The 12,143-nt window shown below is 39.8% G+C and overlaps 1 protein-coding gene across 4 annotated transcripts in view; it reads right to left on the bottom strand.

The window, feature by feature from the left end:
- Positions 1–2,745: 2,745 nt before the first annotated feature.
- Positions 2,746–12,143, bottom strand: part of PITPNC1 (phosphatidylinositol transfer protein cytoplasmic 1) — a 219,402-nt gene continuing 210,004 nt past the window's right edge. For 3 of the 4 annotated variants that reach the window (XM_039859239.1, XM_039859240.1, XM_039859238.1), the window contains one exon: positions 2,746–7,365. In XM_039859239.1, the coding sequence (XP_039715173.1) occupies positions 7,049–7,365 (317 nt within the window). In that variant the 3' untranslated portion in view covers positions 2,746–7,048. Of the gene's footprint in view, positions 7,366–11,198; positions 11,318–12,143 lie in introns of all 4 variants that reach the window. The other variant, XM_039859242.1, reaches the window with a different exon arrangement.

Here is a 12,143-nt window from a genome sequence, read left to right as displayed (position 1 = left end):
ACAGGAGGACTGACTTTCCAAGCAGACTGCATACAGAGAGCAGCAGGCTGTTTTTGGAATGATCTGGATAGAATAACTTCGATGCGTAAGGTCACAAAATGATTCTCGAGGGTTGCTAATAAGCGGAAAACTGCCAGCATCTTGCATGTAAGATTCCTTGAGAGCAGGAAAGTTATTTTGGAATAAGATTTTTTAAAAATCACAAAGGCCCCAATTTGGCTTCCCTCAAACATCCTCAGGTGACAGAGTGGCCAAATCTCCTTTCTGTGCTTTAAAGGAGGGGAAGGAACGATCCCGTCTCGTGTGTCTGACTTCAGTACACGTCATTAGAACTTTCAGTTAACCATAATTATCCTCTAAATTCCAGATCTTTATCTTTTTTCTTCCTTCCTTCCTTCCTTCCTTCCTTCCTTCCTTCCTTTCCTTCCTTCCTTCCTTCCTTCCTTCCTTCCTTCCTTCCTTCCTTCTTTCTTTCTTTCTTTCTTTCTTTCTTTCTTTCTTTCTTTCTTTCTTTCTTTTCTTTCTTCCTTTCATTTTTTATTATGGTGACATTGGTTAACAAAATCAAGTAAATTTCAGGTGTACAGTTCAACAGTAAGGCATATATATATGTACACACACACACATTGTATTGTATGTTCACTGTCCATAGTTAGATTTCTTTCTGTCATCACATATTTCACCCCCGTTATCCTGTCTACCTCCCCCTCCCCTCTGGTAACCACTAGTCTATTGTCCATGTCCATGAGTCTCTGTTTGTCCTGTTTGTTGCTTTTAGGTTTATATCCTATGTATAAATGATACCATGTGGTTTTCAGTTTTTTCTGTCTGGCTTATTTCACTTACATGATCATCTCGAGGGCCATCCATGTTGTTGCAAATGGCAGTATTTCATCTCTTCTTATGGCTGAATAATATTCCATTGTATATATGTACCGCAGCTTCTTATCCAATCATCTTCTGTAGGACATTTCGGTGGCTTCCATGTCCTGGCCACCATGAATAATGCTGCTATGAACATCGGTGTGCGAATATCTTTTCGGATATGTTTTCAAGACTTTGGGGTAAATCCTAGTAGAGGGATTGCTGGATCATATGGTAGATGAAAAATTCCAGGTCTTTAATTCAGCTCAGTGATGTTGCTGCACTGAACGGTCTGATTCCCGAGGACCTGAGGCCGACATCCAGTTTCTTCGGATACATGTTGACTCAAGTCCTCAATGCTGCAACCAGAGCGAGAACATTAAGGCAAAGTACCAGGCTGTTTCCAATTTTCCTGGGAGTAGAAGTAGTTAAATGTTTGGACTTGAATGGGAAATCGTACTAGATTGCATGCTATAGAAAGGGGAGAATTTATGGGAGTAGGGGATACTAGAGGGCTAATAATTAAGCAGAGAAAGTCAATATAACAGACTTGAAAATGGCTTGCCTGAATCCACCACACGAAGTTAAACACACTTTCATGCTCACACACATGAATGTACACGTATGCACAGGTGGACTGTTGTTCCAAGGCTATCAAAGCTGCAGGTCTGAGAGTAACATTTTCATATAGGACTATTTCAGGACAAGCTTGGAGAAAAGACACAGGATTTGTTCTGAACTTGGGGGGCCAAGGTGCAGTTGGAAGATGGAGGCACAAAGGCCCAAGTGGAATGTATCGAAGTTAACAGGAATTTTTTTTTTTTTTAAAGCAAATGTTCAGAAGTCTAAGAGAAACACTCAAATGAGAGAATACCATGATTAAAAGCAGTACTGAGAAACTGGGGGGTGTTACGAACATCTATATATTTAACACCAGGCATTCAACTATAGTTCGGCCCCAGGAATAAACAGCCAGACTGCTGTTCCCCAAATTTCCTGGCTCAAAGTCAGCCAGCAACTGTGTGTGGGAAGTTTGTGTGTTTTGAAGAGAGAATTAAAAGGCAGGGTGGGGGTGGCAATGGTGAAGTTGGAACTACAAAAGCAAACACGTCTTAGTTAATCGGATTAGTGTTACACGATTCTGAGAAAATTTTCAGTGTCGAAAGCCTAGTTATGGGGCACTGTTCTACAAAGCTGCAGCGTGATACAATCAGAGATAAATGCACGTGATGTGGATGTTGACATTCCTTTCAGGATGGAAGAGGAGAGCATAGTGAGAGGTGTTGCTGTTTAAACTCCAGGAAAACTATTGAACAAGGGCCAGGCAGAATTTGTCCTCACTCTACTCATCCCCAGAGAATCCTTTTGTGAACAGGAGCTACTCGAAGTGGAGAAACCATATCAGAGTGATTACGGTTCATGTTGGACTGGCCGCCCTGTAATGGAAGGGGATCTGGTGTCCCACTGGGGCGGTGTTCCTACAGATTCCCTTGGGGTGATTTTTCTTGGTTCTTACTCAGACCATAGCCTCACATTTGATGATAGGGAACTGGGCACCTGTTAGGTGGATAGATGAGTCTATGTGTATATCCCACTGGGTTACAGATTCACCTTGGGTATTTTCTGGCTGGATAGTTAGAGCCGGCACCAGGCTTTTCATCCCAGAGGTTCTGGCCCTAGAGGCACCAGGACTATTAGCAGGTCAGGCTTCCTTGCCTACAAGCCCTCTAGAACTGGGTCTAAGTACTGGCCGCTGGCTTATTTTTTTATTCTTTGATAGCTTCTTTTCCATCAACCCACAAGTTCGCTATTGCCAAGATTCCCTTGAGAAAAGAGAGAGGAGCTGAGAGAGAGAGAAAGAGAGGAAGCTACACTTGGAAAGAAGATTGCTTTGTACTTTATTTACAACAGAATGTAAGAAAAAGGAAGTTATTAACAATAATAAATAACTGGGAAAGAAACACAAAAAAGGCATAAAATGACACCGAATGATGGCATGTGTGAGGATCAACTTTTTGTTTGCTTTGCTTGTCATCTATAACACTGTGCATTCCAAAACTTGGTCCTTCAGCAGTGGCAGTGGTATATTGACTAATTTAACTAATGAAGATCCCAGCTTGAAATGTAAACACTAAAAATTACACTTGAAGCTACATAAGAGTGACAGAAGTATTACATCAACTCAGAGAATCTCTCCTTGGTGATTACATGGAAGGGAGACTCGCAATTCAACAGACATGCTTTCAATTTTAAGCAAAAACATCGAGACTTATCCTAAAGCATTTGTTAACAACGAAATTACAATTAATAACGGCATCTGAAAAGTTCTCAACATATTCACATTCTCTTATTGCACGACTCCTAAAAAGCTTAAACACCAACATTTCAAATGCAAACAGACTGTTTTGAAGGTAGGACACAGATGAACCCAGTACGTGTTGCCTCTGAATGCCAACCCTGAGCAGCACTTCAGTTTCAGCAAGAATTGTGTACTTTTTTTTTTAAAAAAAGTGTATCCATGACCAGTTACAGTCACTGGACAGATTTTTTTTAAATTTCAAGAATTACGGCTCAGATGGCAGATTGTCAACTAGCCTATTGAGTCAGATGACTGATTAGAAAGGGACTAAAAATATTTAAGACAATTCTTATCTATTGGATTATCTGAGTACACATTATATTTAGAGTAAGTTATACTCTGGCCCTTCTGAAAAGAAAAATTCTTATTGACTTAAACCAGCCAGTGACCTTGTCTCTGAGCCACGAAGAAATGCTAAAGGAGAATTTAAAAATACACACAAATATATTAGCCTTGACATTTTCGCAGAAAAATTATTTTTCAATATGTGTCAGAATCTCTTTTCTTAGGCCACTAACTGTATTACAGTGTCTTTAAAGAAAACCACATAATTACTTTTGGGGGATGGGGGTTGTGTTTTTTAAGCGTCTGTGTTATACGTTCACAACTGCGCTACTCAGAGGTTTATTTTCACAACCAAAAACATGGCTAATAAGTACTTCCAAATAAATTAAAACCATTTCTCCCCTACGTAGATGCAAAACCATGAGAAGGGTTTAAAAATCCATTTACCTGTGAATGCACATCCTGTCAGTTATAACAGAGGTAACTGAAAAATGTCATGGCCTCCTTCGCTGTTAAGCTTTTCCTTTGCTTTGTTTTATTATAGACGATGAAATGGTCTTCAGAGTTAATTTCTGACAAAGTTTATGGGGTAAAAAACACCAAGACCTTCCTGTGTTGGGAAAGCACAGTCAAAGCAGCAGTGCTGTACTGCAGCCAACGAAAAGCACGTGTGCATTTCGTGTTTGAAATCCACCCAAATAAAATTTACAGTCCTTTTGATGGTTTTCACTAACATCAGAGATGAAGATGGCGTGCACATATATGTTAGTCTGTGGACTATTTAAAGAAATCTATGGACCAGAGACTTCAAACTAGTGGTGTCTGATTCACTATACTATATTTATATATATATATATACAGGTATAATACAATTTTGGTGAACAAAGTTGAAGGTTTCCACATTGCAAACAGAGGCACTGAGTTAAAGATTCTATTTTTCCCCAAACATGCTTAATGAATTCAAGTTTCTGCTTTTTTTTTCCTTTAAGTTTCCGTCATGCAGCCATTTAATTTCCATCCTTATAGGAATTATTAATGTTCTATATACACATTCATCGCAGGCTTGTATCCCACAATAAACAAATTCATGTATGGAGAATGTAAAATGACATTTGAAAATCAAGACAGAGAAAATAGTGAAGTTATATATGCTTGTGACTGGATTAAATATTTAAAGCAGCTAAAGGAATAGAAGCACCCCCCTTTCATTAAATGCACACAAACCACACGGAAACAGAAAACTGAACGCATTTTAAGAGCACACACATTTGACGGCTGAAAATCACACTATCATCAGCAGTTTGTAATTGATGTCTGTGGTATTGTGCTGGCTATGAAAGAAAACTCCCAGAAGGAAGTTAGAAATTAGCTTTCGAAAGCATAGAATTGTTGACCTTGATAGCGGAAGCTACTTTACAAAAAGGGAAAACAGCAATGGCATGAAAGGAAAAATTGGGTGCCAGATGTGTGAACAACCTGCACAAAACGAATCGGTCTATTTGAGAATGATCCCACCCCGTCCTGATTTCAGCTTGCAAATACACGGTAGGCAAATACGTACACTATCACTGTCTTCCGAAAATGGAATTTTGCTTTCTAAAGCCAAACATTCTCGTTAAGTACTACTGTGTGGAGAGGGAGCCATTGGGAAGTCCAAGGGGTTTGATAAAAGATTACGTTTTCCCACAAGCAAAAATCATGCTACCATACCATGCAAAGATGTCCTATTACAATGCTATCATTCTTAGGGAACTGATGCAGTGTTGATCTCAGCTATTTGCAACTGGTTCCCCTTGAGTTCTGGGTTTATTTATTTTTCCAGCTAAATGTCAACCTGTAGATAAAGAAATGACCTTGACAGTCTGATGTGTAACTTCCACTTGGTGCTGGGCTCATGGGGCCAGCACCTGCACCTTGGGAGAATTTGTCAACTTGAAAGACACTATGCAGAGTGCTGAGCACTAAGAAGCAGGCGGGGTCCACTGGCTGAGAGGCTGTGACAGAGAGGATATACTCCCTGGTCTATGTTGTTTCCTTTGGAATCTGTTTTGGGAAGGTCCCTTTCCTGAGGTTGGAGGTTAAGGTCAGGAAGGCTAGCTGGGGGCTTGGAATTGCCCAATTTCCTTGTTCTCTTCCTCTCTTGGAGGACCTACGGGAATGCTAGATTCTGCTTGCCCTTCCTTCTGCGTTTAAAGGCAGTGAGATGCGAAGGTGGTAGATTTTTCTCTTTAGAGGAGAGTTCTCTTTCTGCCACTTTGGTGAATGATCTCGCCTCCTGTCAACATTGAATCTGATCTTGCATTACCACTACTTGCAGAAAAGAAATTTAGAGGGGCGTCTTCTATCATTCCTCCATTTACTGTACAAATAGGAGTCAACAATTCTGTTCATTCTCTCTTCCCACCTGACAGTATTTACTCGACTTCTGCAACATTCCCAATATTTGGATTTCAAGTAAGCAGCAAGAGAATGACAGTCTTTTCTAAGGTCCAGTGATGGGCAATCCATTCCACGAAGTCTGGATGTCACGAAAAACAAAACCAGGAGGGGGGACAGGAGACAATTCTCCTTCTTAGGGTTCCCAAACCAGACATTCTGACAGTGTTAAAGTCCAGTTGGCTTACTCTATCCTTGAACTTGGGCAGATAGTCGATGAATTCTACTTGATTAATTACAAATTCTGAGAATGTTAATGGATGATAGAAGCTGACAATTAAGGTTTGTTGGTACCTGTAGAGAAAAAAGATGTGTGCCTCACCTGGGCCTCTTGGTTTCCTAACTTAACCCTTCCAAAGTCAGTCATTTCAGGTCACATTCATCCATGAAATTCGTAAGATTTCTGAGGCCACGAGGGCAGAAAGGGGAAAGTTATTAAAAGGCAGAAACAAGTGGAATCTTTATTAAATTCTGTGAAAGGTATAAATAAGTTATCATTAATTGCACTTGGAGCCTCTATAGGTTGATAATTAAAATTTTCAAAAAATTTAAAGTGTTAATTAGGCCCCAAATCCTGAGTCAGACTAACCAAAATACGAATCTTAGTAACTATTGGTATTCAAGTATTGGTGACGAGCAGTTCAAAATTTAGCAATTAGGTATATTATGCCTGAGAGTGTTTTTGAGAATTTCAGGTTCGATGGGAGGAAAGTGACTTCACTGTTTTACCACACCTTGTAAACACAGTGGAGTAAAGATTTCATTTATTTACGCTTGAAATCCATACCAACCTCATCAAAGGCCCAATAATCAGGCTTCCTCCCTGGCATCCAGCTGTGGCTACAGGAGAAGGAGATTGATTCCTTCTGTCCTTTGCAAGTCTTATATTTTACGTCTAACGGGATGCTGTGTGGCATACTTAGGGAATCATATTATATGTGAAATTACTTAACCCCATGCACGCTCAGAGATCAAAGGAACATGTTTGAGTGACAAAGCAGTCTTTTTCTATATTAGAAGATTCTAAAAACAAAACAAAACAAAACACCAAAACACAAAACCCGAAAACAAAAATATAAAACCCCATGAAATATTCATAAGAATTTACTCTGATTTGGGCCGACATGGCTTATCTGAAGAGTGTGTGACAGGTAAATTCAGGGTGGCTTTCTTCTCAGGGTCTGGAAGCGTGAGAGTTTCTGGGGCAGACTTTTTCCGGGGCCGATCTTTGGGAAGGGACAGAAATTCCGGTGCGTCTGTGGACAGAGGTGTGGACGGAGCACTAGAAGGGGCGCTACGGACCGAGGAAGGCAGCAGGGGCATGCTCGAGATAGAAATCGCAGGTGGGAAAACGCCGATTTTCTTGTTGGTGGCTTCCTGAGTGGCTCGTTCAAATTCTCGGACTTCATCCATTGTCATGTCTTCAAAGAAGAAAAAAAAAAAGAGCAGTTATTTAGAAGAAATGCGAATGGATTAATCTCTATGTCTGTTTTTAAAGGCCCTATAGGAACCCTATGATAAAGGGTCCTCTCCAGATTATAAACCCATATTATCACTGAAATGCTAAACCCTGAATTTTTTCTTTATACGGAGGCAAACCTCTGAAAAAATATTCCTTTATGAATATCCATTCAAGATTTCTCACATATTTTAAGTATTCTGAATAAGAATGTATCGGGGGAGTACAGAACCAAACCACAGCAGTGTGTGTGTATGTGTACGTGTGTGCATGTGTGAGAGAGAGAGAAGTGGGTATGGTGTGTTATATGGAACTATTAATAGACCTGGCCATCTCTTCTATAAGGAGAAAGTAATTAAACAATCAATGACCCCAAAATGATGCATATTGTCTATTTTAGATCGCGAAAATACAAGTATACCTTTATAGGGTCAACGGCAAACAACAGAATTTCTCCACGTGCTATTTTTTTATTCAATAAGCATATATATTTTTTGCATTTCAGAGGATACTTGTTTCCTGACTGTATATGCATCCTGAGATTGTTTAGGTGCTGCGTTTTAATTAGTTCAGCTTAACAAATAAGTAAGATGATGACAACAACAAACTCTGCTAATTATCCCCAAACCAAAAAGCAAACCAAACCAAAAGAACCCAAATCATTTCTCAAGGAAACATAAAAGGATAGAGAACAAAGGGAGAGGATAATTTAATGAGTGAAATTTTTATTTAAAAGAAAAAAGCATTATTTGTCATTCAAGAAATAAATTCAGCGATGCCTCATTTAACAGGCATTGTCACATGATATAATTTTCCAAATACCTGAAATTTTCTTACTGAGAAAGTAAAAAAAAAAAAAAATCTTTTAAAATATAAATCTTTCCCTAATATATTTAAGGTATGACATACACTTACAACATTTTAGATAAAATGTATGGGAAATGCATCACTGTGCTGCTGTACTGTGATGACTTCCTTCTCAGGGCCCATTTGCCTTTTATGGTTTGATATCTCTTCTCTCATCCTCAGGAACTCTATCACTATTACTGCTATTACTACTCCTGTGATTACTATTGCTACGGTTATTAATGACTTCCAGTCTGACTATCGTGGTATCCTTTGCCACGTTTATCTGTTGTTAAAAGAGAAAACAGTTAGCTGAGCGTATTAGAAAATGTGCTGATTGAAGGCCTAAGAGTTTGTCCTTGGGTGAAAGGTGATTATCTGCTGCCCGTGGATTTTCTATGTCTGTTTCAGATTCCCATAGACTCATCTTTCATTCTTAAACTTAGTGGTTGAATCTTCACTAGATGATATTGCATAAACTAGCATGAAACAACACAGCCACTTTGGAAATATTAACTATGGAATGAATATTCATAACATGGTAGTAATCATTAGGGGATTTTATGTATATATACACACGCACACATATTAGGTCATATCGTTAACATTTGAGCAAGCCTGAAATATTTTTCAAAAAACAAAATCCTTAAGAGGATTTCTTGGAAACAATTATTAAAATATTCTGAAAGGAAACTTTTTTTTTCTTTTACCAAGGAAATAAAAAATTACGGCTGTGTTGATGTAATACAAAATTCAGAATATAACAAGAAAAATTGTACCTGTAGACTTCTCACTTTAAAAAAAATAATGAGACTATTAAACGAGCTAAGAAGTGAGATTGAGTTTTTTAAAAAGGGGTATTTCGAAATAAAATTGAGACTCTCAGAAAAATTTCAGCGAATTGGAATATGTTTCTGTTATAATAAGTGGATATCATTTTGGAAAAAAATTAGACTTTTAAACAAGCGGCTGAACATAGTGCTCTTCTCCACATATCCAGCAGGGAGCAGAAACCACCAAAGTACAGAATTTTGAATTTACACTCCGTTCCAGAGTCTCTTCGAAGTTCCCTTCCTTGAAGGCACAGAAACTGTTCCATTGAAAAAGAGACTATGCCCTTATTTCTATGTTCAGGGATGTTAATTTTGCTTCACTTCAATCTAATTCGTCCCTACACGGGTAGATGATTTAAATTTTATTGAGCATCCGTGCAGTTTTTATTTGTGATGGGCAGCAGCCTCTTGACTCCATTTTTCATTATAATATAGAGAAGACGATAGAAAAATAAATGGTCTCCAATTTGATGGAATTCCACAGAATAAGAGAAATGTTGTAAGCATTCAAAATAAGCACTTTGTGTAACTTCTGAGGAGATAGGCATCTACCTCTTTATGCTGATGTCATGGGAACCCTGTGTGGGGCAGCCAGAGAATGCTCGGGCTTTCCCAAGGGGAGAACAGTTCTAGGTATCACCGTTGACCAGGTAAACTGACCTTCTAACACTAATAATCACAGTAAAATGAAAGGAAGACCAAACAAAATGCCTTCAGTTGAAAGCCATGAGAACTCAGAATGAGACAAGCACTGTGCTTTGTATCTTTGGGACATGTGGGGTCTCCCGCTTCCTGTGGCTTCCTTTGTCTGCTCATACTTATAGAGAGCAGCTTTCAGAGAGCGGCTGCGGGGGAACTGGCGTCTAACATTCCTATAAGAAAAGGTAATTGAAAGGGATGAAAATCAAGGACCGTCTCCTTAAGGAGCATTTTTAACTTTAGAACGGGGGAGAGGTAGCGGGCAGTCCTATCGGAACTGGTCTGTACACGGAGAGGACCACCTCGGCTGTCTCGTCGGAACAGTTTTCTGTAAATCCGATCATCACTGCGAGCAAAATAGGGAGGAAGAGTTAGGGCCATTTCAACCTCAGGGCAGTCACATGATCTGACAGCGGCACGGGAGCCTTGCAGGGCGCATTCCAAAGACACGCTCTAAAAACCCGATTGAAAATTTCCAAAGTGCAGCCCAAAATGTCTTCACGATTCCAAATGACAACAGCCATTTCTTAATTTTCTATGACTATGTCACCAATTTCTTAAAAATAATCTAATATGTATTATTCTGGAGCATGAGCTAGCAGGCATGCGGGCTCAAGCTGGCACCCAAAGATCATGCATGGCTCTGGCCAATGGTGCATACAAATGACTTAGTGACTACATATTTCCTTGTCATCTGTCTCTCCTTTTCATTAGCATGAATGTCTGAGATATAACCATATTTAAAATATAACCATGCTGGTGTACACCATACAGTCAACTCTCAATTTCCAACATGCCCCTAAATAACCTGGGGCTCTCTGGGCCTTTTCTTAGGTCCCAGGCTAGCTCTGGTGTGGTCCCAGCTCACCACATCTTTGCTGTGCAGCCAGGTGTGAGCACCAACCGCAGCCCCATCTCGACACTAACTTAGTAAAAGGAACTAATTGGGTAAAAGAGCTATAAAGGGCCATAGAAGGCATTTCAAAGCAAATATGAAGAAACCTAAAATGTCGGATGGGCCAGAAGCCCTCCCTTGAATGAATGACTGAGTGTTAACTATGTTTTTAAAAGGTATTGGCACGATGTTCTAGTTTGCATGTGACATCCTTCTTTACCCCTCTGTTCTTTTGTGGTGCAGGCTGTTTACTGGTACCAGAAATTGTTTCCACTCTCCGTGTTCTTGGTTTTAAGACCGAAACAACCCCTAAGTCAAGCGGCTTTAAAGTATCAAAACGTCTAGAAGCAAGAGGTGACAACTGTCCGATTTAGACCCAGCTCAGGTTCTGCAGCAATAGCCTTTGGGCGATGAGACTTTTTTCGTGGAAGTTTGAGAACCGAGCGTTCGCAGTATTTCAAAGATCAGTTTACGTGTACGTTTGGTAAAGGGTGGGCAACATGTTTTAAAAATTCTACATACACTTGTTTGGGCATGGCTCTCTATGTCATCCACAGTGGAGGAATGCTGATTGCAAACTTTTATGTTGGTTTGTTCATGCATGTTTTTCTCGTATTCCCGAACATCATCCATTGTCATATCTGAAAGAAGGTCAAGACGTTGGCAACTTCCGTTATTAAATGCAAACTTTCAATGGGGAGACTTTAGGGAAAGATGGTAGCTTAGCGGAAGCCAAAGAGAGGTTTAAAAAGCAGGGGATTCACTAACTTTATGAGGAGTAAATCATAAAGTTAGCTAAACCAGCCAAAAGGGGAATGAGTACAAGGAAGTGAAGTCAAAATAGTCTTAGAACAGAGAAGAGTGGAAATTATTTAGGGGTGACTCTCGTGAAGTGAGCTAAAGGGGTAGAGAGTATTAGCACATGGCAGTGCCGTAGGCTGGGATCTCCTAAAGCAGAAGTTAGAAGATCCCTTCCAGGACAGGCTCAGGTTTGTTTGGTTTAATACTTACCTTCCATATACCTTCCCGAATCGATTCTTTAAATCAGTGCATTCAGCAACAGAAAGAACACTTTCATTGCTATTGTAGGAGACTTGACGTAGAGGGCTGAGAAAGGATGCTCGCTGGTACAAGTCAGACTGGGTGCAATGCTCACACACAGATATATTTTTGCACGGCATATATGGGTGTCAGAGAGTGCAGGTCTACACTGAACTTGAAGTCTAGCCTAACAGCTTGAAGATGGCTGACACTAATTCCACCCACGCTGATCTATAAATAAAATGGCACATGACATTATGGTTTTTCACCCAAGTCTGCAGTTTTTCAGTATTTCAAGATAATGATGTTAAATCCAGCGGATCCCAACAGGGGACACTTTGGAGACGTTTTCGTTTGTCACAACTGCAATGTGGTTGTTACTGGCGTCTAATGAGTAGAGGCCAGAGAGATGCTGTGGAACATGCT

This window comes from Pteropus medius, unplaced genomic scaffold (genome assembly GCF_902729225.1).
Source record: "Pteropus medius unplaced genomic scaffold, Ma_sr-lr_union100, whole genome shotgun sequence".
NCBI lineage: Eukaryota > Metazoa > Chordata > Mammalia > Chiroptera > Pteropodidae > Pteropus > Pteropus medius.
The sequence above is the reverse complement of the archived record's forward strand: the minus strand, read 5'-3'. Positions and strand labels throughout refer to the sequence as shown.